The sequence below is a fragment of the Tyto alba genome, unplaced genomic scaffold (assembly GCF_018691265.1).
Source record: "Tyto alba isolate M040663 unplaced genomic scaffold, T.alba_DEE_v4.0 Super-Scaffold_30, whole genome shotgun sequence".
Classification (NCBI taxonomy): Eukaryota; Metazoa; Chordata; class Aves; order Strigiformes; family Tytonidae; genus Tyto; species Tyto alba.
In genome coordinates this window covers 4566525-4594487 of record NW_024881305.1, presented here as the reverse complement: position 1 = coordinate 4594487, position 27963 = coordinate 4566525, and the positions used below count along the sequence as shown (strand labels likewise).

At 44.8% G+C, this 27963-nt stretch overlaps 1 protein-coding gene and 2 non-coding genes across 6 annotated transcripts; 1 reads left to right on the top strand and 2 right to left on the bottom strand.

The window, feature by feature from the left end:
* Window positions 1-169: 169 nt before the first annotated feature.
* Window positions 170-25759, bottom strand: MDM4 (MDM4 regulator of p53). 4 transcript variants are annotated; one of them, XR_006166000.1, is made up of 13 exons: window positions 25593-25759; window positions 19096-19202; window positions 16322-16396; window positions 14737-14870; window positions 14220-14269; window positions 11283-11344; window positions 10418-10514; window positions 8886-9046; window positions 8740-8787; window positions 8220-8354; window positions 7417-7497; window positions 4725-5650; window positions 170-3977 (listed from the first exon to the last, which is right to left on the bottom strand). XR_006166000.1 is itself a non-coding variant. In XM_033009386.2 (12 exons), the coding sequence occupies exons 2-12, from the start codon at window positions 19168-19170 to the stop codon at window positions 5096-5098; spliced, it is 1473 nt and encodes a 490-aa protein (XP_032865277.1). In that variant the 5' UTR covers window positions 19171-19202; window positions 25593-25759; the 3' UTR covers window positions 170-5095. The 4 variants fall into 4 exon arrangements, 3 of the variants coding, with proteins under 3 accessions (XP_032865277.1, XP_032865279.1, XP_032865280.1); XM_033009386.2 differs by having other exon boundaries at window positions 170-5650; XM_033009388.2 differs by lacking the exon at window positions 8740-8787 and having other exon boundaries at window positions 170-5650; window positions 8220-8357.
* A 327-nt stretch (window positions 25760-26086) lies between these two features.
* Window positions 26087-26159, top strand: TRNAK-UUU. Its single transcript has one exon. It is a non-coding gene; the product is annotated as a tRNA-Lys (tRNA).
* Window positions 26160-26544: 385 nt separating this feature from the next.
* Window positions 26545-26617, bottom strand: TRNAK-UUU. The gene has a single exon. It is a non-coding gene; the product is annotated as a tRNA-Lys (tRNA).
* Window positions 26618-27963: the final 1346 nt, after the last annotated feature.

Here is a 27963-nt window from a genome sequence, read left to right as displayed (position 1 = left end):
GAGATGAAGCCTAAGCCGTTCCCCTGCTGCCAGCCCTGCTGGTTTTTTGCAAACACATACGTTGGTGCTGCAGCCTCCCCTCCCAACTGCAAGGCAGGCGCATCCTGGGAGGGATGGGAGGTCTCCCCCCTCCCTGGAAAGGCGGACACACAGCGAGATCACAGGCTGCTTAACTGGTAACAGGCCTTTACTTCAGGGTTTTTCCCGAAACGCAGTACAAATGGAAAAATAAACCTATGTTATCATAGAATGTGCTTGATTTAATTAAATTCATTACGCGCAGGACACAAAAACAAGTCATCAGTTTAGTGAGGCATGCCTTTTTCTAAATAGTGCAAACACATCGATGTTGTTCCGCAAGGGCTCCTGCCTGTTACTGTGGTGATTGTGGAGGCTTATATCGAGACATGGAGTTTTTCTAAACAAGAAAAATATACCTGGAACAGGCTGCAGGGAAGGGTACTGGGGAGATCGAGCAGGAAATAATTCTTTCCAGAACAGCAAGTCTTTATCTTTGCCAGAGGTACAACGTGTTCCTGCCTTCTTCAAGTATCCTCTCCGAGCGATCCTCAGATGTGGTTATGCCTTCTAGGAGTCGGAGATGCTGAAGATAATTGCTGAATTCAGCAGGCTGCATCTTCTTGAAGCGCCTGCTCAGCCTGGCAGGCGTGGGGTGTCCCCACAGATGCGTGGGCAGCAAGTGCATGTGACCAGGGTAAAATAGCACAGAAAAACAGGACTGCAAACACAACAGCTGCCTGTACTAACCACAGTAAGGTGCAGAGAGCAAGCTGATGGGATGTGTAACCCAGCTTGTGGCAGCTGACTGTTCTGCTGGCTGAACACCACCATGTAGCCACAAGCAGGGTCTCGCCTGTTTTCAAAGGAGCAAGGAAAATTCCAGACATAGTGCACAGATAAACAAAGGATTTACAGAGCAGAAAAGCTGCTGTCTGAAGGTCATCTGTGCTTCTGGAGCAGTTCCAAACACAGTTTATCATCCCCATATCATTTGTAGGTCTCATTCCTGCTCTTGACAAAACAGCCTTGCAGTACCTCCCTTTCAAGGATCCTGATGCTGCCTCCCACTGTCCAGGTGGCCGAAGAGCACGCACAGGACTCGAGGAGTTTCTTGCTCAGCTTATGGACAAAGACAGAATGGAGACTAGTGCCCTGGCTCTTTCTTCAATCACTTAACCATGGCATCTTCCACACCAGTCAGCCTTCACTGAAGGCCTCTAGTGACAGCATTTTGTTATTTCTCCCAGGACTGGAAGATGGAGCTCAGAACAGGCAGAGTGCGAGCAGGCAAACGCGAGCTACCCCGATGGGTTTTGAGACAATCAGTTTCCACCCCATTTCCACTCCTATTTGTCCAACAGTCACTTTTTCTCTGCACGGATTGCTTCTCAGTAGCAGATACAATCTATGTTGGACACAGGAGGATGGAGCAGACCCTGGCAAGCTGCATTATGGTTTCCATCACAGTCATGCACCGTAATAAATAAGTAACACAGGCAGAAAGTTCGTATCAGTCTTTGTGGAAACACCCACCGTTCAGAAGAAATAAACACTCCGGGGGGCTGCTCCAAAGGATCTTTGTAATTCATGTCGTGGCTTTGTTTAGGCTAAATTGGCTCGATAATACATCTCAGCAGAGGAGGGATGCTGAGGTTTTTGAAGAGAGCTGAAGAAAAGGCTGATGTGCTGTGTGTCAGTGAACAAGAGTCACTGGGAGGAACTGAGAAGAGGCACTTAAACTGGAAAGACTTTGGGGAGTAAATGCAACGTGTGTACCTCTGGCTGTCAGTACAGACACTGTACATATACATATGGTTTCACACTGCAGAGCACTATAATGTGCTGAACGGCACTATGCAGTTGTGAGCCTCATCATTCCCATACTGTATATAAATACCCACCAAAGTAAGAAATTTGCTGCTTCTGGGGATAACTGGTGCCAAAACTTCTGGCTGAAAAGCAGAGGGATCTAGTAAATGAAACCTGACCTACAGGTACACTTGTGCCAGTGAGGCTTCAGCAGGTTCCTAAGGAACAGCAACCAATGTCACAGAAGAAAAAAAAAAAAAAAAAAAAAAGCAAAACCAAAACAACAGTGAAACATATAAACCTTTTTAGTCTGGGCATCAAAAAACAGCCGCGCTTAACACTTCTCCTAATAGACATGCAGCAGTGACTGCTAAAGGTTACTAAGGACCTTTTCTCTCATATTGCACTTCATAGTAAAACCACTGTAAGAGAAAAGAACTGTCATCTACTACAAGACACCAGCGACATATTCAGAGAACCAGAGTTCACAGCATCTCAGGTAAATGCTCAGCTCCTCCAAAACTGGGGTTTCTGAATTAGGACTCCACATTAACTGCCACGTCTGTAGAAGAGGAAAGTAATAGCAATGCTTGGCCAATCTCCCATCTGCGCTGCAATGTAAGTGTTGTAGCCGAGTGCTTTGAGCTAGTTCAACCCATACCTCAAGTCTGCACTTCCTAAGAAGTGTCAGAAGAGCAGGTCTTGGTAAGTTGCATTTGGACTTGAACTTCAGTTAAAGCAATAAAACATTCTTCTGCCTTTCCCCTGCACTAAAACCCATCCCACCCCCCAAGCCCCAGCCACAACCTGCGCAGTTAAACTACACACAATGTGCTTACACTGCAAGAGCTTATTCTTCTATAGGAAGGAAAATCAACTGTAACATTGTGATATCTTATGTCCACTATTTCAGTTAAAGAGCATGAAGAACTTGACAAATGCATGTTGTAAACACCATGGTTATACAGAAAAAGAAACCACAAAGATAGTTACACTGCAAGTTATCCTGCAGATTTGCTTTTTATCACAAACTGCCACACTGACAACAATTTTCATTTAATAATGGAAGCTGCATACAGATCGCTGTAGGATTTCAGTAGGGATATTCAACCCCATTACTGGAACTTCAACGCTCCTGACCTTTTTTTTTTTTGTCATCAACACAAATTACATGCTTTTCAGTGTGGTCAGATCTGAACAATTCAGTAAAACTGCTTTTAGCAAAACAACTAGTTCTTAGAAGCACTTGGGGCAAGGGGGAATTCACAGTATTCAGAAGTGCCACAAAGTGCCACAACGCACCCTGCTGAGCCCAAGACTCTTAAAAGCAAAGAAACTATCTGAAAAGGGAAGAAACTACCTGGCAGGAACTCCCTTTGGTGATTCCAGGTGGTAACGCTGCTGACCTTAGCATGATTAAAGTGCATCACCAGCAATTTAACAGCCCTTTAGTTAAGGGAGCAGTAAGTCAGCTTTTCCATGTGGATTGATTCCCATGGGTTTATAGACAGCACACCAAGACACCAAACAGTTATCCTCCGTTTTTTTAAAATACAACTGTAAATAAGAGCCAACAACAATAGTCTAAATTATAGCCAACACAGAAATAATTGCAATACTATGCTAAATATAAGGTGGATCTGACTTTTGGCAGTGATTGCATACAGCACCTACTCTGATACCTTTGCAGAGAAGTAACAACTTTGACATTGGAATTTGCTGGGACCTCCCACCACATGCCTGACCTGCTAGGGCTGGACCAGCACACGGAGTGTGGAGAACAAGGGGGAAACAGCCTAGAGAAGCACCAAGGTATGAGCACTATACCTTCTATTTTTTTTTTTTTTTGTCTTCAGGCGTACTTCCTAAATTAGAGGGAATTACAGAGCATATGACAAAACAGGGTTTATTCTATATGCTGTACTGAGTTCAAATGCCTGTACACCTAAAAGGTGAAGGCACTGTTGCTACTGCTGCGTGCTGCAGGCCCTCCAAACCCCAGAGAACAGGAACGCTGGGGAAGATCTGAGCACGTTCTAGGATATGATCTCAGAAGAGGGTTAGACATTTTCAAACTTACAGTTTTCTAGCAGAGTTTTAACAGCCAGTAGAGCAACCATGTGTAGCTCTGAAGGACAACATAAAAGCTGCAAACAGATTTGAAGCATTAAATCACAGGGAAAGAAAATCAGTGGAGAAAGTTATAAAAACTATCACCAAGCACGGCCCATAGACTAACCAGCTGCAACTGGCGCTTTACAGGTCTTATTTTTATTTCTCAGAAGCCTATATCCTGTCTTTAAAGCCACACTGCACTCTAAAGTGAGCATCTTCTATCTAGACTGGACTGATGAGATGAAGCAGGTAGAAGTTGCAAAGGTGCTATAAGCACAGAGCTATGAGAACATCCCAAAACATGCACAGAGCTGTTGTAGTTTAATCCAGCTGGCAGACCAGATTCTGAGCAAACTTTGGACAGGCCTCAACAAAGCTATGCAAGATGACACAGAACTGTATTTAAATGTAAAAAAAGAATCAATAGAAATTAAAAGATCCAATAACAAAGCAAAGTATAACACCCTATTCTTTTGCAATTTTGTATGTGACCTGAGATAGCTACAGATTAAAAGTCTGGGAGGACTTATTTCAAGTCTGGGAGCAAGAGGACCTTCACCTTATCTAACAAACCTACATTAAACAAACAAAAAATAAAATCAGAAACCGGGTTATTTACTTCTCACTGCCCTCAGGAGAACTGATCCTTGGAGAAATGGCTTACCTAAATTGCAAACACCTTGGCCTACCCTTCCCTCCCACCCTCTTTCCCACCCCTGCGTATTTATCTCAGATGCAGACTCCCTCCCTTAGAAGGCATTGCACAGGCTTTGACTTACTGGAGAACAACACTCCAACAGCCAGAGTTATAACTGTTTCCAAAACTTTTCTTCAAGGACCAGTTGTCAGAACAGAGAATCTTTAGTGACACCACTCACTGAGCTGAAATTAGAAGATTTAGACAGTTTCAAAGCTGGGGCATTGATACCGACGTGCCAGTCACTCCCTGCTCCCTACTGGCTTTAATTTAAACGGACATCAAAAAGTGGATGCTGCTTCATTTAATGCAGAGGATTCCTCAGTGTTCTTGGTCACATTTGGCTCTTAATTCTCTTTGGTATTCACTGGCCGAGCTCCGAAGTTAGGGTTTGTGTGAGTGCAAGAAAACCTTTGTGCTAGCTTTTGGTGGAGAAGGCCCGAACTGGCACAACTACCCCATAAAGATCCTGATCACCATCTCAATCTCTTTCCTGCACACTGGGCAAGGTGATCTCTTTTTCTTCAGCATCTTTGCACACTTGAAACAGGCTACAAGGTGAGCAGTCCTTCCATGGACAATATTCCCATCCCGTGGTCTGTGATGGCATAAGAAACAAGGATTCAGTAATTTTTTTATACTCTCTAAAGACTGTATTTCTTCCTCCTTTTTATGCTCAGTGAAATGCAGCAGAGACTCCTTGCTTTCACATTCTCGTGCCAAATCCAAAGACTCAATAGAGCTGCAGGGATCTACACGTGATTTGTTTCCTACCATGTACAGGTCTTTGGGTTGGCCAACTGGATCAGATATAGTCCTTCGGCAGTCTGGGACATCTATCCCTTCGTCATCATTTTTATTTTGCATAGCATCAATGTTAGACAGAGAAAGAGAATGAGCCAGTTTGGGACAATCTGAGTACCAGTCTTTCCGTAAGGCCCAGCAGCGGTAACAGTACCGTTTGCCTGGAGAGTTAAATTTCTTGCATTTGGTGCATTGCCAGCAGTCCTGAGGAACGATTGAGGCAGACAAAAACAGCAGCAAGTTAGTGTATTCTTGCGTACAGCTTGTATCCTCTACACAGGAAAAGCAGCAAAGAAGCTTCATCAAAAAGGACATTTATCATTTATTACCGAGTATAAGCTTGCAAATGCATGATTTCTAGTTTGATTATCAGCACCTCAGAAAGCCTAGAGAATCTGGTTACCCCTGCAGATGCAGATCTTTTAAGCATTACAATCTGTCTTTCCTTCCTCCCAGACTTCAGCACTCTGGAAGAATACAATGTTCTCAAGCTGTGCAGTTTATTGAATTTTCAGTATCTCACTCTAAATTCAAGGGTAGAGCTCCTGGAATCAGTCAGGAATATACTTCCCAGGCTCACTAATCACTTAGCATCTGTTGAATCTGCACAACTAATAGCGTCTTACTTGATTACCCCACAGAGCAAGGGCAAGAGCTGCCCAAGTTCAAAGCTATGATTCAGCTATCCAATGCCAGGGACATCCTAATTTCTCAAGCATGCACAGTCTAGAAAATTATGCTAAAAAAATTTGGTGCCATCAGCTGCAAAGAGTATCGCAATACACTTTTGCTGACTTACAACAAAACCTCAAAAGGCAGCCTGCAGGACTGGGAGAAAAAAAGGACAGATGAAAGAACACAAATTTCATGTCCCTCAATGTCTGTCACAAGGGAATTCAGAAGAGGAATGGGGTAGTGGGGAGGGGCAACAACCCACTAATTACTGCTTATTCTCTTTCCACCTTGTTTTTTCATTTAAACAGGGAAAAGAGCTGTGGTCTGCCCTTAGAGAGGCACTGCAAGGGCAAAGACATTACACCACCAGCTACACAGGCTCTCCTCCTGACAAAGGCTATACAAGTAGCTCTGAAAAATGAGGTGAGATAAAAAGTGGATTCCCTTCTCATTCCAGAGACTACCACAAAACAAGTGACAGCTTCAGGGCTGGACTAGACACCCAGGACTCAGTGGAACCCTGATCCTGACACAGAAATTTCCATTAAGTCTTTTTTTGAGCATGAGCACTTCAGTGATTATAATATAAAGTGCCTACTTTGGATTTCCAAACTTCTGCCAAGGACAGTATTCCAGATTTCCTTTCAGAGGACAATACAGAATTAACCTCATTAAAACACGGATATTGTTAATACTAACTTCATATAGCAATAGACTGACCATGCTAGAAACGGAGGGACTAATCTTCATTCACTTCTCAGGTATGTGAAGGGAGAACTTGAATTTTGAGTAAAAAGCCAGGGCCTGCCCATGCTGACACTACAATACCCTGGCACAAAAGGGACGAACAATGTAGAAACAAGGAGCCCAATCTCCTAGTCAAAAAGCCCTCCTAGCTAGAGAACGTGTAAATTCTCTCACATAACCACAAAAAGTGGCCAAAATCACACAAGTCCCAGGACTGCTCTGTGGCCAGGAGAGACACTTGGTGTCTTTGGACTGGGTGGATCAGAGCATTCAAGGGCTCTCAGTGCTCAATGCCCATCCAGTTTAGAATTTAACAGAGCCCTGTCCAAAATAAATCAAACCAGGCCAAGCCAACTTCTCCACACTCCTTCATGTAGGTTACAAAAAAAGCTTTTTTGGCCTGAGTTTTTGCTTTTTCTGGCCTTTGAAACCCACACAAGAATCAGTTTCTCCTACCAGAACTAGTAGTAGCTGTAGGACGAGTATTTCCAACTACAGCTCGGATGCAGCACACTCCCAGGAAGAACGCTGCCCTAAAGGAAGCCTACCTCAGAAGCAGCTTCTGTATCTGTGTCATCACTTAAGCACTGAGAATCCTCAAAGTCATGCAAACATGCATCCTCCATCACCTGGAAAGAGTAGAAATGTTGTTAGAGGGGCACAACAATCTCTATTTATGATGTGCCTGGCACTGGGCACCGAAACTAAAATGAGTATGTAATTGCCATAATTAAGTCATTTCTATAAGTGCATGAAAATCCATTTTATGTATGGTATCTATTCCAGAACACTGACAACTGTTGCTGGGCTGGTTTAGAGTTGTTTTTGTCTGTGGTCAACTCACACAAGAACCATACAAATACAAACACATACACACCTGAGTGGACCTACTAATTTCCATGGCAGAAATCATGAACTCAATCCTTTTAATATATATTTGCTTAATTACCTGTGACCAATCTCCCTACCACCTCAGCTAGCAGACTCAGGCCAGCCTATCTTACACTGAATGCTAACACAACATAAACAGAGATTTACCTATTCAAGTCCTTTCATTTATTAGTCTTGCAGATATTGGTTAGAAACACAGTAAAGTTGCTGCTAGAGTTCTAATTAATTTTAAATTAATTCTGTGCCTTGAAAATACATGCATTTAAACCAAAACCCAAGGAGACTGACTACACAGGAAAGGTATCACCCCACCTACAGAATGGTGCCAGCCTTTTCTAAACACAGTTTAAACTCTGGATGGTTACATATCTAGCTCCTCCAAAATCAGCACAGCACCATGAGATCAGTTAAACCAGGCCAACCTGTGGAACACATGCACTGTGGCTGTTTGAAGAGGTACCTTTTTGTCACCTTCTTTCACTTCCTCGCAGTCAACCACTTCCACCTTGACTGCAGCACTGCTCTGATCCGAGGGGCACTCGTTGAGGAACCACAAGTCATCAGTGGTATCTGAAACAACAGCAGTGTCCACGTCCTGCTGGAAAAGAAACAGGAGACACCTCTTAGAGCTCAGGTTAGCAGCAGCAGTACCAGCACCGCAGCCATTGCCACAGCAAATGCCTCTCCCCTTTTCCACACTAACAGCCTTCTCAGCCCTGGGCAGCTTCTCCAGGCACCCCCGGGGAGAGAAAGGGGCACTCTCACGAAGACACCCCCTTTTTGCAAGCAGCACTCTGCTCATTCCCCTTGCCAGCGGGCCACAGAGCAGCTGGCCACCACATTAACAACGTTCAACCCAGATAGAGGGGCAACTCCTGAAATACAACCAATGCGTTGGAGTGTGGAAGGATCTCAACCAGCTGAACACAGCCTTCAGAGAGCGCCTAGTTTATTTAAGAAGACTAAAGGTAACCAACCACCTGATGTGAAGGCTGGGACAGGAACACACAAGGGAGAAGCTGAAAATCCTGGAGTGGGAAGGGGAAAGAAAGAATATTTTATTTACTTGGAAACCAAGAGAGGAGAGGAAGAGAATACAGCGCACCTATTTAAAATGTCTACACACCTGGTTAGTCTGAATATCTGTTGATCCATTACTTCTGGACTTGTAATTGCTTCTGAGGTTGCCTAAAAACCACCATGGAAGACCAGCTACATCCCATTCCTCAAACACTAGGTCCAGCTTAGGCTTCTTGCTTTTAGAGAGGTTTTCTATTAAGTCTTTGTCTGTAAGAGCCAAGTAGAATCTAAGTCATGCCACACCTACATTATTTCAGAGACTAGCAGAGAAAAATTTGGCCCCATCCGATTTTAGAAATCTTTCTTGCTCCTTCTTACAGCCAGTTACTGCTCAGAGCTTTGGGGTTTGTGTAAGTGTACTGGGATGTTAGATCTGCCGCACATCTGTACTCGTGTATCTGCCCCAGTGAGCCTGGCAGAATAGTCACTGCACAGCCATCAGGAGTCAGAGGAGCATCCCAGTGTTCCCAGTGCCTTTAGAATGGTAAGGATTCTCTTTAGCTTCACCTTAGTTTTAAGACTCATTACAGAAACACAAACACTTCTTTCAGAGGTCTAACCAAGTCAACACCAAGTCGGTTATTGAGTGACATAAAATGCAGAAAGAACTGGTTTGAACTTAGTTCTAATTTCCAGTGGTGGGAGCTCCTGAATTCCCAAACCAGGCTCAAAATAGGAAGCAGGAAGGTAAGAATCCATCCTCCATAACCCCATGCTTCAGCCTCCTTTTTTAGCCCATGCAGTTTAGTCTATGATCCTAAACTCAGCAGTCTGAATTTCAAGATAACCTTGAATCTATCTCTCTTCAGTGCCAAGAGTTTCAAAGGCACAGACAAGGACTGTTTCTACCTCTTTTGTACATGCAGCCAGGAAAATATCTACCACTTCCATTTGATCTGGAAATACCCACACTTGCAAAGATTTGGTTTTACAAATGAGGTTCCTTGATATGAGAACAATGTGAGAACAGAAAGTAGAAAAACAGGAAAATTGCTTCCATAACATCAGAAATCCATGAGTGAACCAGCGAGAAATCCCCAGACATTAAAACAAAGGAAATGTCTAAATATGAAGGAGCTGTATTACACTTAAGCTGGATAGAAAAAAATTCCATTGTTATTCAGTTCCCTGATTGGTTTGCAGGTAATGACTGCAGATAGGCTGTGTTCTATGTAATCAGAGGAGAGAGTCCCTTGGGAAGATAAATAGATACAAGTATAATTTCAGCATTTAAAATACCCTTCAGCAAGGTCTGTAAGATTTTTCATGGCATTGTTTAGTGATAGATGTGCTTTTGGGGCTTAATCTGCCGTTTTATTCAAAGTGTTTGTTTATTTATGAGACCAAATATCCACGACAGAAAACACGTCTAGCATAAAATACCTTTGGCGAACATATGCAGTTCTCTCAATCTTTAGCATAAACTGATGATTTTTAAAGATTATATTCCACAACAGGTTTTTAATAGTCTTCCAACACCCTCCTCCAGCATTTTGCTGATGCAGAGTTCAGCGTGTCACACTGGAGAAGGAGAAGGGCTTGGACACATTGTGCTACTGCAGAAGGGCTGGCACTCACCTTCACAATTCTCACATTTTTGCTCTGAGGTAGACAAAGCAGACGCATTGCTTTCACCCTCCATGACGCCAGTGTCAGAACCTTCCTGCTGGCTAAACTGCATGAAGGAAGGAAAAAAAGGGATGTTAGTCCATCAGAGCTTATAGGGACAAGGGGATGTAGCACTTCCATTCCGAGTCACCAGCTGCAGTACAAGACCAGGAAGTTATGAAGAGAGAAAAAAGTTTCTGAACAAAAACTACACACTTTTAACCCTTTAAGAAGGCTAATGCATCTGTAATCAGCACTAAAAATATACTTGCAACCTAGGAAAAATCTTAAGATTGGCAGAAGTCCAAAAGTTGCCATCTTTAATGCAGCAATACTGTGATCTTTGTGACTCTTCGGCCCCCAATGTGAACAGACACCTCCCACATCAGACTACCTTAATCCCAAAATATACCTGGAAAGGAGTTTGAATGTGCAAAGATTTTTCCTAGGTTTCAGATTCTGCCTGAAAGCTTCTGAAAACAATCCTACTAAACACAAAACTTGTTCACACGTTTCAGAAAGCTTAATTATTTGACGATTCCTACTCAGAGAGGGGATGGGAGAGAGGGGGGGAAAGACATAAAAATACAGAGCACACTGGAGGAACTGAGGACTAGAAGTGCTACACCCCAGAGAAACGCGCTCAGAGACTGGTACTCTGTTATGAAGAGAACAGAGAAGGGTCACTCTGTCCCTGCTCTGTGGACTCCAAGAACTTTTCAGGAAGGTGAGGACCTGGCAGCCAAGCAGCACAAAGTTCTGGCAGTCCACCATGCACAGGTACAGAGAAGGGGCACTCTGTACAACAAAAGAAACCACCAGGCAGTGGGTTTACCTTCAGCTGGTCTTGGCTTGGCTTATCGACGCTCTGTTCCTTTGCGAGATTCTGTGCGGCATCTAGATGGCAGGTAAAACAAAAGAAAAAACCTTCCCTGGTAATAACCATTCTCACAACACAGAGGGTCTTCAGCAAGCAACCAACGAGCCAGGCTTGGCAGACCTCTAAGTACTCTTTAAGAAAAACAGAGCCCTTTCTTCCTTAGAGAGCTGGCCATTTCCTAGAGAGGCATGACTCCAGTACTCCCTAGGCTTTGCTAGGTACATATGGAGGCATCAGCCCACAGAATAGGCTGTGCCTTCTTGGAGATAAAGCTCAATGAAACCTCACAGTATGCAAGAACTTTCTTCCCAATGTGAAAAACTATCTTTTCCTACAGGCTTCTCCTGCCATCGCTCTGGGTCCTTTACACAAGAGGTCAGAAACCCAGAGCAATAGCAGAGCGTGAGGACTCTCACTTAAAGGCTGGATCGGATCCGTGCTGAAGAAGGTGAACTGAGGAGAGCAAGATTTTTAGAAATACGTGAGGACACCATCTCTTTCAGCTTAGGCTGAGACAGGAAAAATGCTTTTCTTAAAGGATAGGGGCATGAAGAACAATGACTGGACTAAAGAAGGGAAAATTCCATGAACAGCAAGCTCTTTCCTGGGTAAATGTGTACACATCCATAACACAATTTAATCCAGATGATTGTACTGGCCCCAGGAGTTAATTAAAAGGCCAACCTAAATAGCAAGAACAATCAAATTAACAGAAATCTTTATACATAATAGGAGGGATGCACTTAGGAAGTCTACCCTTTAAACAGAATGGCTTCTTAGAGAACAGAAGATGCTGGGACGGCTCCTGCATGGCTCCCCTTTCAATTTAGCAGAGAATTCCCTGCTGAATACAGCAGACGTGAACAGTTTGAATCACACCATGGATCATGGCACCGATATGAAGACATGGACAACTGCTGCTATGGGCAGAGAAGTGGACCACAAAGCAGTCCATAAAATGAACCAGAACACAGGAACACAAGATGACATGGCTCTATTCCATATTCTGTGCCCTCCATGCATTAGTTCAGCTTTCCCTTCTTTCCTTCCTACAGCTTCTGCAGTCACTGATTATTTAATACCTGAAGGAAAAGAGAAGCCAATTGGCTCATCCCTAACTGCTCTGGCTCTGCAGGGGCATCAGAAGAGGTGAAGACTTCCCTTCTAACACTTTATAAATAATGCAAGCTAGCTTTAAACAATGTGTGAAAAGACACTCCACTTATTGGAAGGTTTCCTTTTTTGAAGCCAACATATACTATGCATAATGTCCATAAAGTGAGGTATTCCTAAATACACCTCATGTGAGTCACACTTAGAGTGAAAGCTAGCCAAGCAAGGACATCGTCTGATAAAGAGCATTATGTAAGAGCTTAGTCTTCATTATCGAGATGTACTGCAGACACTTTTCTTTCTACAAGTGTACTTAAAAGAAGTGGCTGAGATAATCTGCAATGCGATGTGCTGATAAGCACTCATTTGGCTAATGAATACAAGCAGCTATTAGAAAACATGAAACATGAAGACCTCTTTAAGCCCTACGGCACTTCTAGTTATTGCCATGTTGCGATGAAGGGAAAAACAATACCTAGAGTCATCCTTCCTATGTATTTGTCAAAGGTCTGGTCTGCCAAGCTTGTTTCGTTTCGTAGTCACACACATACACAAGCAGACACGGTGGTATAACTCAGTGATCATCTCCCTAAAGGAACAGTATTTCCTTTGGCAGGTTTAAAAATAGTTACACCATGACTGGACCATACACGCACACCCAGCCACACGCACAGAGCCACATACACACACCCAGCAGAAGGGACAGGGCAGCAGAGGAGAGAGTATTTCGCTGGGATCCTTTGCTCTCCACATACACTGCCTACAGGGGAGAGGCCAGGGCATCACCAGCGAGAGAAACGGCACTCACACAGTTATGCTGTAGGTAACGTGTATAGACGAGTCCACTTAGGAAGATGCTTCTATATAAACAGAGAAAGAAGAGGGACCTCAGAGGCACCAATACATGGCTCAGAACAGAGGACTAAGCAGTTTAGGGCCATGTTTTCTCAGTTTCTAAATTTGCACAAGCTATTGTGTACGTGTGCAAAAATAGACTAAGTCCTTATGAAGAACCAAGTCTGTCTTATTTGCTTAGAGACCCCCAGGAAGTACAGCACAAGACTCCACAACTCTCCTGGTGCAGGTCACTCATGATTTGCACTCTTGTAAATTCATTGTAAGTTGTTTTTCAAATGAAGATTACCAGCTATACAATGGAAACTGGCTGCAAAGAAGCCATCAGCTGAGATTAATTTAAGAATAAATTTTAATTTAGGACTGAAGGACTTTTGATGTAGATAGATGTGATTTCTCTTATGAGCTAGGAAAGTTAACAGTGACCTTTAAAGGTTCAAATGTTCAATTACAGCCCAGACCTCTTTGGTTTGCAGAACTGGGATGGGTTTCCAGCACTCTTATATTCAGTCTCAAGACTATGAAAGTATAAAACGAGGTGAAAGCGAGAAATCACAGCATGCTACGAAACTGAGAAAAGACTGAGGAATCGATGATTTGGATGGGATACTTCAGCCACGCTGATTTGTACATCCACAACATTTAGCTCTGTCGGCGTGCTTCCAGACAGAGGGTGTCTGCTGCTCCGAGGTTTGGCCATTGGTCATAGGCAGCCACGTTACTCACACAGCTAACTGATTTCATACCACAGCTACCGATGGCAGATACACGCAAAAGACACATACTCAAAGAGATTGTCTTGTCAAACCTTCATTAGCAGTTTGTTCCAACTTCAAAAACATTTCTCTTTTCTGAATGTCATTACTTACCCAAGTTACATCAACACTATATTGAATATACTTGCCCATACTGTGATAAACCTACCTGTCACTGCAGCAGAAGTCAGGTTCCGTTTCAACATGTCATAGACTGGGCTGTGGGAAAGGAGGTGACAGTTGAGTATACTCGCAAAACCAAACAGCATGACCCTTTTAAACCAGGGACACAAATTCCTTTTTATTACCCAGAGAGACACTGGCAACTGCAGTGGGGTTTTTTTGTCACTCCTAAATGCTTGTCATAGAGAAGGCCAGCTCAGAACTTAACTGAAGGATGCAGCTTTTTCCTTAAGTGTGAGAACAAAGGCCCAAGAAGATGCAGAAATACAAAGGGGGATAATATGTCATCTCAAGCAGCTCGCTGCCTGGACCATTTAGAAGGGACTCTTCAGAACAAAGGAGCTCAACTCAAACTTGTCAAATGCATTACCAGTAAGCCACTGAGCAGGGCACTTGGTATTCATGGAGGTTTATGTGACAGTGAACAGAAACAGTGACACCCAGAGTCTCCTGTCTCAGCAACCTTTACAATACAACGTATGTCGAAGGTGACTTTTTCCTACCTTGGATCTTTTACAGAGAAGCTCTCCAGTCCCAGCAGCTCTCCCAGCTGATCTCCTCCACAATAGACCATGTGTTGCTGTCTTTTGTCATATAGCTGCCTCACCATTATATACTGTCCTAGGTAATGCATAACCTGTGGATATATAACATACCATTAGCCATATCCGCAGCTGAAACCAAACCAGCAAAGACCCTGGAAATTTGCTTTCGCTTATGATATTTGCCTCCTGCTACCCTATACAGTGTGAGTCATTTAGTACCTGCTTTTTATGCATATCTGCAATTCGTCAGTGCGTCCCAACCAAGAGACTTATGCTTTGCCATATTGCTGTAAGGTTCATAACCATCAACCCTTAACAAGATGGGAAACTGAGTTAAAGATGGACAAATAGCTGTCACACTGCTACCCCACATTAAAATGAAATATGACACGGGTGAAACACTTTTGTCTGAGCAGCCTCCCTCAGTGAGAGCTGCAGATGGAGACGGCTGCTGTTCAACTCGGGTTAAGGAAGAGAAGGAAATGGGTGTGGAGGAGGCAGAAGGTAGCCCCAGTTGAAAGAATAAGCTATTACTAAAGCATGACCACACTTACAGTGCTGTCCCTCAGGGTACGGTTTGCAAGTTGCAAAAACAAGTGCATTAGTATCACAAAGAAGGGTGGAGAGGAAATATCCTTGGAGAGCTAGGGGACACTGCCAGCTACAGTGAGGAATCCAGAGTACAAGAGGAGAAAGCAAAATGCATTAAGCACAGTATAGGCAGGTTCCCCCCGCCTCCCCACTGCCCACCAAAGCGACCCTCCTGAACAACAGTGTCACCAAAAAGTTGCTAACTGTACTCCATTCACTGCAGAAAAAAATGACTTAACTGAGTTAAAATGTTAATCTCTACAAGTAACCTGCATTTAATACTCAGCTCTCCCCATTTAAACCATCCAATTTGGTTTTGCAAAAATTTTTAGAAGCTAAATAAGTTATTTAAATGCATAAGTGTTTAAAATAAGTCACAGGGCTCTGCAGGAATATTTGACACATTCATAATGAAAAACCACTGCATTTAATTCTTTGCAGACAGGATACTCTTGTAAATCACAGTCAGTGTCATTTTTTTAATCTTGTACACATATTGCATTTTAATCTTAAAATAAATGAATTCACAGGGTCTCTTAGGTTTAGCTGACAAGCCATTTCAAAGGAAATTTAGAAGAAAAATATCAACTGGAATCCAATTTTTAAGGCTTTCATGCACTAAGCAGAGAGCAAGACAATTGAACAGAATCTCCTACGCTCTCTCAGGAATGTGGCTACTCCATCTCTCCTTTCTCTAAAGAGGTTTTTGATTTTCCAGGATAAATAATTTTCTTTAATATTTCACACTCCTATTACAATTCCTCTGAGAGCTCTCAAGACAATTTATCATCAATCAAATCACAACAGCCCCAAGGGTAAGGTATCCCTATTTAGCAAATAGGGCTTCCAAGTACAGAAAAATTAACAGCCAGTCCCATCCCTTCCCCACAAAGAGCCATCTCGCAAGCAACCGGGGACAGGCAGAGTTTCAGTGCCTACAAACTGAGCCCACCTCCTTCAGAGTGAAGGTTTCACCTTGGGCGCCCGCAGCCTGCAGAATCTTCAGAAGCGGCAGTTTGGGTCGCACCTAAAACACAAAGAAGAAAGTTTTGTTTGAATGCAGGCCTGCATATCACAGCTAACACACCCACGTCAGCCTGGGCAAGATTCACACCAAGCAGAGAGCTGACAACTGCGGTATGAGCTGGAGGTCGTGGGGAAACACTGCTTGCCTCGGGCTAACCTGCTGAAGGCTGGTATTCTTTTTTACAAACCTGGTGAAGGCTAGTATTCTTTTTTACAAGTAATCTGCATGGACAAATGCTAAGAAAGAAGTTAGAAGGACTGGAAATCAGCACAATCATTCTGATTCAAGTGGAAGACAAAAAAAGCCAAGGAATTTGGGCAGTCAGCTCTAAAGGCTTTAATCACTCACATTGTCCCATTAACTTTGATGTCATTCATCCTGTGAGGGAATATTGGAAACTCAGACCCTTGCTATGGAGTCCTAGGCAGTGACTAACCAAATGTACTGAGTCATATATTTAGGAGCAATGATTGTGCATTCAGATTGCCACTTCAAGAGCAGCATGCCTGAATTATCTCAATTAGTGCAGTGAACAAATCAGGCCTGCTCTGTACAGACCTTGGGGAATATGTATTTATTAGGATCCATGAATAGACCCGTAAAATAAGAAGGCATTGAACACAAGGTGTGGTTGATTAACACCAAGGATCAGAATCTGTATCTTCTGTGGATCTCAGTCATCAACCAAAATCTTTATTATAGAAAATTCAAAGCATCCTGGGGAACAATGCAACTGCTCCACAACCCCTCTAGGTTTCACCCACACCCCCAATCAGCTCTGAGTAGCAGATGAGGCAGATGATGCCATGTAAAACAGCAGCAAGTTTTAAATAGCTACTTCCTCCCTACATTGCTACTTCATCTATTTCACCAGAACTATAACAATCTCTAGGAGAGTGCCACCACATGATCGATGCCTTGTGTTCCCTAAAAACGTCAGAAAGCCCTCGCTGTCCTCTGAGTGCTCCACAAATGTGTACAATATTTCACACTAACGCACATTTCCCACACCTAATCTCTTCCTCTGTTCTCCTTGTCTATCAGATGTTAATACATCAAGGTATTTCAATCTGTCACAGGACAGCAAGTCCAGTCCTCAGCACAGGATGTTCGCTGCTGTTTCCCCTACACTTTGGCAAAGCTTATCCCTCTCAAGACATGTAACCTGTGCTATATAGCAATCACCTATCAATGTTAGGTGAGTTCACCTGTGTCTCATACCCACCCCTCCTTTCAGCTTATATAAAAGCAATTGCACTCTCCCTTTCCTTTCCCAAGGAGTAAAGCCTGCTTACAGCCTTACAATGTCTCCTCAAGCAACAGCATGAGCTGCAGCACTGTTTTCCTGCACAAGGTAAGGCGAGCAGGCTTTGATTGCTTGCCATGAATGTAATTTGTCACTCTGCTATCAGACAGTATCTTGGCAAGATATTTGTTCCACTGTTTTCTAATATTGCAAAAAAAAAAAATCATCTCTGTGAATGTGTCTGGTCCACCTGTTTTCTCATTATTATGTTTGTTAAATGCATTTTCAAGCTGCAACAGAACAGCTTGTGTCCAGCCCCAAGTCTCTTTCTCAATAACAGCTTTTTCACTAGTAAAATGCTCAGCACAACTGAAATAAGTGCTTGTATCAGCACATGGTTTTTAGTAAGATGAAATTATGTGTTTACATTCATTCATTTCTCTAATGACCACTCTCAAATGGATTCTGAAGTAACTTCTTACACAGCTCTCACTGATTAAAGAAGTAACCTAGTCAGCTTGATCATTTTAAAATGGGCCCTTAGTTACTACAGTACAGCCAAAATGGAAGTGTTTACTCCACACTGCCTAAGGACACTGAGTGTTGACAATCAATATTTTGCTACTAATATCAGAGCCTATTTACTTATTTTTTTTATGCGAAGAACACCAAATAAGCATATACATCAATTCTCTACAAGACTTGGCTACATTTCAAAGCTTCTAAATTAAGCCTTAAATGGGAGGCTCTCTCAGCTTCCCATCAGCTTATTTCTACTCCTGCCCCATCCCCTCATATTGTGGAGATGCTTTTTACAATGAATTGGCTCTGGAAGGTTGAATGACTGTCTTAAAGAAACCTTTCTGGTTTTTAGATAGATTTCTACTGTTACTGTTTGCCAATTTCTGTTATGTGGCTGGCTGTCAACATGGTATTGACCCAGACTCAAACCACATATGCCACATTGGCCTTGGCTAACGGCTACAGCTACCTTTTGTTCCAGGGACGTTACGTTCTAGGAACAGTTGGTAACAGGAGTACTACATGCTCAATACTTACCCAAATTGATGCCAAAAGAGGCATGGGGATGCATTACTGACTAGACAAAGTTCAGCACACAAGGTTACAAAGCTTCAATACAACTGTGACAAGAGTCTAGCACTAGGAGGTAAACTCTATGTGGAATACTTCAAGTACAGGTCCAGCACAAAAATATACACTACACAAATTCTTGTATGACCAGTTTTAACTGCTTTTTCCTCTCCTGCTCCTTAAAATATTCATAAATCATTGATCTGATAGTGAAAGCTAACACAATTCCTCAGGATAAAAGCCCTACTCCTTTAGGCTAAACTCTTCTTACTTAAGTATACTTGGACAGCTTTGATTTGATGGAAGAAATTACTGCTTCAGTGAGGAGAAAGTATTGAAGATAAGTGGGAAAGATAATTACCTGGTTAGCTTGTCCAAGTGTGGTTCTGCAGGCATTCTCAGCTGCTGGATGCTGGGCAGAGCTTGAAGATGTCATTGTGGCAGTGATCAGCTGTTTATAGCACAAACCTATTAATGAGAAGTTTCACATACCAGTTAAGCTGAGAAACCTGGTCTTGAGTTTAACCACTTCCACTTCTTAGAAGCTTCAGGAAACCAGTGTTTAAAATTAGCCCTGCACGCATATCTTGACTGCTGTATAATGCTGATGTTACTGTGCCACTCGCCTCTGTCCAAACCGACCTACCCAAGCTGCATCCAGATGCCTGAAAAACAGCCACGTGAGAACAGGGACAGATCTGCTGTGGCACTGAGGATGCTTTGATGCCCATCTCTAGGAGTGGCACAACAAAGGGAGGAACTTGGGGACCTGCCAGCTCAAGGGAACTGCCGGTCTCCATCAGGCCATTGGCATGCTCTTAACATGGTGAAATCCTTGAGTCAGAGGTGTGGAAATAAAAGCTGACTCACAATCAGTTACAGGGGAAATCTTCCCAAGACAGCAACCCCCTGAATGCCCCAAAGGAGTAGCCATTGCCAATGGCAATCATTAACACATTCCCCACCTTATCCAAGAGCTGAAAACCTGTTAAAACTGCTGCAGCCTTCATCCCACATGACTACAAACAGGCTCTAAATTAACAGTTTTAACGATATTACTGGGTCAGCAGGTGAAATGATCCTTTCCTGGAAAGGAACAAAAGGGGAAGTCCTGCAGCTATTTGAATTTGTCAAGCCCTATCAGTTTCAGTAACCACCCAAAGAGTGCAGCTTCATATGCAGAATAATCTGTAATGACTCAAATCCACAGCACAATTCAATTTAATCTACGCCACACAACAGGTTTGAAAACTTCTTTAAATATAAAGACAAAGGATGGTGTAAATTAACTAGCCACGGGAAGGAAAAAAAAAAAAAAAAAAGTAACTTGAACTTCCTGGAGAAGGAACTTGAGTCTTGACCTCTCAGTCTCAGCACTAAAGCTCAGACCAATATACCTGTAAAATCTTCTGTCCCTGGACCTAGTTACAATAAAAATCTCCATTTTGATGTGAATCTGGCTGCGCTTCTGCAGGCAATACCAAAACAAGCCCTGCAACTGCCATTTTTGTAAATTTAAGGCTAGAGCATAAGATTATCTAAAAAGACTGGCTCCTGGATTTGCCTACATTGATGCAGCTTTGGAAAATTTTTTACTTTGTGGAATCTCAAGTGTCAACTTTTAACCCATGCACTAGTTTAAACTAATTTTTAAAATGTAAAGCTGAAAACTTTCAAAGCAATATCCAAATTGTCTTTCATGGAATTTTCCAAGTATAGCACATTAATTTGTTATTACTACATCAGTTATAAAGAATGTGAGTCAGTATGATTAGCTACATTAAAAAGTGAACACTAGCAAAATAACCAGACTTATGCCTGAGGAATGTAACCAAACACTTTATATGTAGACAAAACAGGCTGAATGAACATCTATCTAGCAGGCAGTGCAGAAGCCTCAGTAATGACAAAAATCTGAGCTTTAGCACCAATTCAAGTTACTGACTGCTGGTAACCATTCAACCCCCATCCTTCCCCTACCCCATCTAACAAAAGTAACTTACAATGACTTTGTTAGAGGCTTCTGATAGTCCTTACATTACATTTCTCTGAAGCCAGGAATAAAATCATTCCCAAAGATCAAATATAACTCTAAATATTTAGGAAAGCTTGATTAAAGCATATCAAATGTTCAGGTTTGATAAATGACATTGATAGTGATCAGATCCAAGTAGTAACTCAAAGTATGTGACTTATAACAGCTAAAACCACTTCCACGTTATCAGTCTTAAAATTTAACTAAAGTTTCCACTTGATAATGCCAAGTACATTGCAACACAAACTGCCCAAAGTATCCTTTACGTTTTACAAGCGGAGCTGTACTTTGTACTAGCTGCAGACAAACTTACCAACCTTGAACTTCACTGCTCTAAGGAGTATCACCAGGAAGAGCCAGGCACTGCCTCTGTTTCCCAGGCAGTCCCGTTGCTCCTGCCAAGAAGGGTCGGGGGGTCCCTGCGCAGGGGAGCAGCTCCAGCAGCCCTGGGGGTGCTCAGCGAAGCCTCCCCGGGAGCTCTGCCACGTCTGGCTGGGCTCCCAGTCCTGCTGATGCTCTGGGCTCTGAGTCGCTCTTTCAAAAACCGCTCCTGCCTCCAACTCCTTCAGTCAGGAGAGGGAGTCACTAAATACATCAGCTTCTGATAAGAACTCGAGTTGGTGCGAAGAATAGCCAAAAAGGGAGAGAACAGTGGATTTCCTCTCTACCCTGCGTTCCTGGAAAGGGACTCTGCTACCCCTGGGCTAAGAGAGTCAACTGAAGATCACTTTAACTGTTTCAGTACTGGTTTTATTAGAGAAAGGCAGGCAAGTTACTGCCTCATTTCCAGTCTTTACAGATAAATTGTATTTTTAGCGAGTTTGATTCTCCCTTAATTAGAAATTAATCTTGGGGTTACTGAATACTGTCTTCCCAAGCATGCAAGCTCTAAAACGTGTCCAGGCTGCAGATACCCAGAAGATTTATGGAGGCAGTCACCAAGGCAGAAAATGTCACTCGTTACCACCCTCTGTACACAGGCTGGCCAGAAACCCAAATGGTGGAAATTCCTGGAGAACTGAGAAGCTTCTTGCTCAGTGTCAGTCTTATTTAACTTTCCCCTGCAACTCTATCTTCCCCCCTATTTTATGCTGAATATTTTACCTTGCAACCCTGTAAGTGTCTAAACTAGCAGCTAACCGAACAGAGCACCAGTGAAATTACTGCTGTTACCTTCTACAACTTCAGGGCTGCATATATAAGAAAATGACATGGGACCAGAGTAGTGACTTTTGAGAAAACCATGAATCACAAAGGAGTCATGAAGTAACCATTTTTTTCCACTTGAACACTTTATATGGTCATGCACACTACAGGAACCAGTCATCTGTCTGTCTTGCGAGTAAAAGTTCCTTTTCTTAAGAGATCAAAACCCCACCAGACCACAGTTTTTGATGCTTACAAAAGGAAAGACTTGAGACAAAAGTTCTTAACACACCCGGAAGGAAGTGCAAGGACAGGGTGCATGGAGTTTTCTGGACAGCGGTGTCTGAAAAGTTGAAGCTAAACTTCTAACTCAAGTTCAGCTTTTGTTTTAAAGTCTCCTTTTAAGGAAATAAGACAGTTTCTAGCTTCTGTGCAAAGTGAAAACACAGCACGGAATGTAAACCTGACACTGGTATATCTGTGGACTGCAACAGCTCACTTCAACTGGGGGTTAAGGTCTGACATTCAAATCCTGTCCCCAGTTAACATCATCCTTTCTCATGCTTTCAAAGAAAGCAAAATTTCTACTGAAAACCAACTTGCAGTATCATGTAGAGAGCAGCCCTGGAGGGGAGGCTTTAAACAACCACTGATCTGGCAAATGATTCAGAGCTTATTAGGTTTGTCCCTATGAGCATGAGTCCCTGTGAGTTTTCATGCCTGCAAGTCCTTCTGCCCTTCTATCTCACCTGGTCTGGGACAGAAACACCATTACTCCTTGCCTTACTACATCCTTAGCTCCATCAGTGCTGCCACAGTGCTTCTACCCTTCCCTGGGCCATCCATTTCACCTCACTTCACAACGCTGTTCCCAACAAGTCCCTACACATCCTTTGAGAGCTGCACCGTGCCAGCCAAGGAGACGACAAAGTTGCTCTTCCACTGCCACCTCCCAACAAGTGCTGCCTTGTCACGATTTTACTCCAGGAGACCTTGCAAGTATTGGCTGGTTATTTGGGGGCTTCTGGCTGGGAAGTGGCAGCAGGAGAAAACTGGGCTGTGAATTACATGATTTAACAGATTTCACACTTTATAGACCGTTTGGCTTCAATTTTTGCTGCCCTGTGCTCAGTTAAGTGCTTTGATATTGACTTGGCATTCAATCAGGAAAAATATCCTCTGCTAGAAGAGGTATCCAGAGAAAAGCCCAATTTCACTACAGAGGAGTCCTTTAACGCATTACTTACGGCAACAAAAGGAAGGGCTACTATTTTTAACATCTAGCTGGAACACTGATTTTAAAGAGTGCCTGTTTGGCAATTGCTCTGGAGTAAAATCCAGTTCTTCTAATACAACAAACATTTTCATGTTGAATTTCACATTACATGAATTTCTGTTGCTGATGCAATGCATCTGCCACGAATTGTGTGCTGTTGCCCACCGGTTTGCCAATAACACACCAAAATTATCCCTCTGATTAATGTTAGTAGTTAACAAATACAAATGTTATACAAATGTTATGCAACTCTTCTTATTGCAAAACATGTGAAGTAGGAGAAAAACCCAAACTGATGATTTCAATTAAAAAAGGCACATTGGCAAATCGCTCTGCAAATCTCCCTAAATCAGCTGCTATTGACAGTAGTTGTTGCTGGTGAGGTCTGGAACAGGGCAGCACTTCCAGCCCACCACGCACACCTGTTTCTATTTACCACTACTTTAACAGATGAAATAGGGCTTTTCTCAGGGTCGCTTTTCCCAATAGCAAATACTTCCTTAAGGGAAGGTCAAATCAGTATCACTATTTGAACCAAATCAACCATGGAGCAAGAAATAGTCAAGAACGTGGAAACAAGCTTATTCACCAGGTAAGGGCTATAAAATACCCTGAAGTGACCATGCTGATTGTTCCTGCTCTTCAGTATTGATCCAAGTACTTTAGAACTTACAAGACAAACTAAAGCTAATAATCACCTTTTTGTATCAGAGAAAAATGACAAAACCCCTTATTTTAATCACATCTTTGGCAGGACCAGCTGCATGATGTTTCACTTAAGAGTCTGCATATTGCTGAGCACCTAGGTGCTTTTGCTCTACTCCTAGCAGAGTTGCTAAATACACAAGCATTCACTCAAAATCCTACTATATGTCTGTGTGCCATACAAGGTCCACAGTACACCTCTGAAGAAGCAGGCACTTATGATATTAATTTTAACGCTTTCTGATCAGAATGTTTCCCATGCAGTCTCCCAGCAATAGGTGTAGTGCAGGGCAGTGCTTGGCACCTGCCTACCTCACAGAAACAGCAGACACTGTGGTGCTTGGAGCAGGGCCACCTGTGCTGGCAACGCAGGAACCTGGAGCTGCTGGAAAGCATTAAATGAAGAGATACCAGAGCAGAAACAAAACCAAGTTCATATTTCAGTGGCCCTTTCAATCTCACTTGTCATACCTTCTCTGAAAGTTCAGCATTTACCTCTGTTAAACTTTGCTTCTGTCCAATTTAAGTCTTGGATACTTGTAGGTTTGTTTCAGCTCTTTTTAACCCAGTAAGCATTACAGCCCAAAATTCTGCACTACCCCAGACAGGATGTGTCAGAATCAGTTTAGAAACTAGGGATCATCTTTTAAAGTCCATCTGTTTAATAAGTGTGAAACATTCATTACACACCCGATCCTTGAGTTATTACTCTCTCCCTGAAAATACCTCCTTGTTGTTAATACTGTACTTAGAGCAGCTACTTCCAGCAGTTAAAACTGCCCAGCCTCCGGCAGTGTTTTGCCCTGGAAAAGCAAGGCAGCATTTAAGGTTAAAATCATGGTGTGAAAGATGACCCGTGGCAACAGCCCCAGCCAGCTCTCAGCTGTAGTCAGGTTATATCACATTTCTCTGAAACTTTTACTCTAAATGTTGCCACAGTTATCAGGCTGCAGATAACCATTAGGTATGCAAAAGATTAGAAAGCAAAGAGCGTGCTCTATAAAAGATGCAATAATGCAGAAACACTTGTCACATCTCCTTTTATTACTGGAACAGATGGTATAAACATCAGCTAACTGCAAACCAAAAGCTGTCAGACAACAACATCAGGCCCTTAAGAGTGTTCAGCAGGAAACAGAATAATAGTTAAAAGTTTGCAAGCATGTTTCTGAATGGCAGCGGCACGGCTCCTGAGCATGAGTTCATGAAGACAGAGCCTTTGCTGTGCTCCCAGCACAGGTAAGCGCATGGCGCACAGGAACCGCTGCAGTCAGCGGCACGATTCTACTGAAACACGATTTATTCAAACGGGAAGGTTTGGATCTTGGTTTTGACACTTGAATTTCCCCCCCCCCCCCGCCCAGGAAAAATAATTTTCAAGCACAAATGCTTTCAAGATAAGACACAGCAGGTGCTGCTCCTCCTGTAAATGCCCACGCACAGCCCCCTCGGGGTCAGAAGCCCGGGGCGATGCTCCCGCTGCCCCAGGCCCCTTCCCACGGCACCGCGGGCCCGGCCGCCCCTCCGCGGCGGGGTGTGGGGGGGAGCAGCTTTTCAAACCCCCCCGGGACCTCCGGGTGCCCCACCGCACCTCGCTCCTGGCTCCTCAGCCGCCTTCACCCCCGGCCCCCGGCGCCCTCCCCGCTTCCCCCAATCCCGGAGCACTGCGAGCCCCGGCCTCCCCCGGCGGGCTCACCCTATAGCTGCTCCATGGGCCCCAGGTCACCCTGCAGCCCGGGGAGGCGGGGGGAGGACGGGGACGAACCCCTACACCCCCCGCGGCCTCCTCTCCACCATCTTAGCGGGGATCCGGGCCGCCACTTCCCCTCGCAGCCAACATGGCGGCGCGAGCGCGGCGGTACCGGCGGGGCCGCGCCATAGAGCCGTCCGGAAAGCTACCCCTAGAGAGGACGAGGAGCCCCGCGCGGGGAGCGCGCCCTCCCGCGGTGGAGGACCGGATTGTAAGACGGAGCACGTGGTGTTATTTCACGCACACACCCCACACCCCCCAAAAAAAAACCCGCTGAATAAGGCACCGAGCAGCCCCACGCCCCCGCCCACCCACGCGTGCCCCCGTCCCCGCCCCGTACGAGCCCACTCCGTCCCCCACCAAACTGGTGTGAAGCCCCCCCCCCCCACACCAATGCTCGCGAACGGTGATAAGAATGGCCGGGCGGCCACGTACGTAGAGCCCGGATAGCTCAGTCGGTAGAGCATCAGACTTTTAATCTGAGGGTCCAGGGTTCAAGTCCCTGTTCGGGCGATTGCAGTTTTATTCTTTCGGGTTTAGTTTGGTTTTGCTTTGTTTCTTTTTTTTTTTTTTTTTTTTTTGTTTTTTTTGTTTTTTTGTCTGTTTGTTTGGTTTTGTTTGTTCGGTTTTTTTCTCCCCGCCTCAAGAGCTTTTTACGCCCGTGGCAGGAACGGCTCTTCCCGGAGCGGGGATTCAGGCTGCGAATCCCGACAACGGTAACAAGGAAAACAAACAAACAAGAAAAAACCTGGGGAAAAAAAAAAAAACAAAACAAAAACAAAAACAAAAAAAAAAATCCACCCCCAAAAAAACATATACTAAAAATAAAACCACCAAAAACCAAACTAAAACAAGTCAGAACAGAGAATTGAAGGGAAAAAAATGAAAACGGTTTCTGCGCCCGAACAGGGACTTGAACCCTGGACCCTCAGATTAAAAGTCTGATGCTCTACCGACTGAGCTATCCGGGCTCTGACAACCCTGCTTTCCCTGCCTATACATCAACTTACCTACGCGCCCCCCCCCCCCCCCCCCCCGGTACAGCCCACACCCCACGGCCACTCGCCGCCGGCTGGTTGATGCCACGGGGCTGCCGCCCAGTTTTGGGTGCAGATAAACCAGCGGCCGGGTGAGCCCGCTCCTCGTCTTTACCGTGGGTGGGCTGGCAGTGACCTGCAGAGGAAAGGTCCCCCACTGCGGGCCCTGGGGGTCCACCCGCCTCTTCTCCCCCCCCCCCGCACCCACCGGGATGCGGCTGGGAGGCCGCGCTGGAGAAATCTGGGGTGTTTCAAAGGGGTTTTAGGCCAAGTGTGAAGAGGAGGAGGAAAGGAGGAAAGTATCCCGAGATGGGATACTGGGGTGTGTTTAGTGGGATTTCTCCAGCCCACCCGCAGTCCCACTTCACAGCTCACCCCCACACCGTGACATTCCTGCCAGAGGGTGGGTGCAGCAGATTTGGGGCCATTTTTCCATCAGGGCCTGATGGGAGATGGGGTGTGGGGGTGCCCAGACATACTGGGGGACGCCCAAATCCCGGCTTCCCCCCCCACGCTGTGTGGTGAACCCTGCAGCAACCTCCCTCCTCCCATCGCCTGGGGATCTTCGGGGAGGACGAGATAATGCTCTGTCACCGCTAAACCCAAACCACAGGCTGTGACCCGCGGCCCCCCCCCAGCACAGCCCGCGGCTCCCCAGAATGGCGTTGGGGTTTCGGAGGGGAATATTACCCCCGCCTGCGAGAGCCTGGCAGGGCCAGCTGCTTGCAAAAACAAATTACAGCTACCGCTGCGATGGCTCCGGCACATCTGTTCCCCACAATGTGCTTGTGCAGCCGCTTCTGCCTTTGCTCCCCCCGAAAAGCCCGGGGGCTGGCTGCTGCAGGCGGGACCATGTGTGTGTGTCCCCCCCCGCCCCCCAACCAAACTGAAGGGACTCTGGGGACCAGCATGAGCACCCCGTGGGGTGTCTCAGCACCCTCAGCACCCGCACCCCTGGAGATACTAGAACGGCGGGAGGTGGGTGCTGATGGGGGGACCCCCGTCGTTGCCCCCCCCCCCCCAAAGATGGGGGGCTGCAGCGTTTTGGGGAAGGGGCGGGCAAAGGAGCGGCGAAGTGCAGGATGGAGGCGTGGGGGGGGGGGGGCGCAGAGCTGGCAGCATCCCGCGGCCATGGAGGGGAAAGCCGGGGGGGCTACCGGAGGCTGGGGGGGGGGGGGGGGGGGGACGACAGCCCCGCCTCGCCCCCGGCCCCCGGTGCCGTGCAATGCGGCGGGCCGCCGGGAGATGGCCCCGCGCCGCGCTGCGCCCCTCCATTGTCC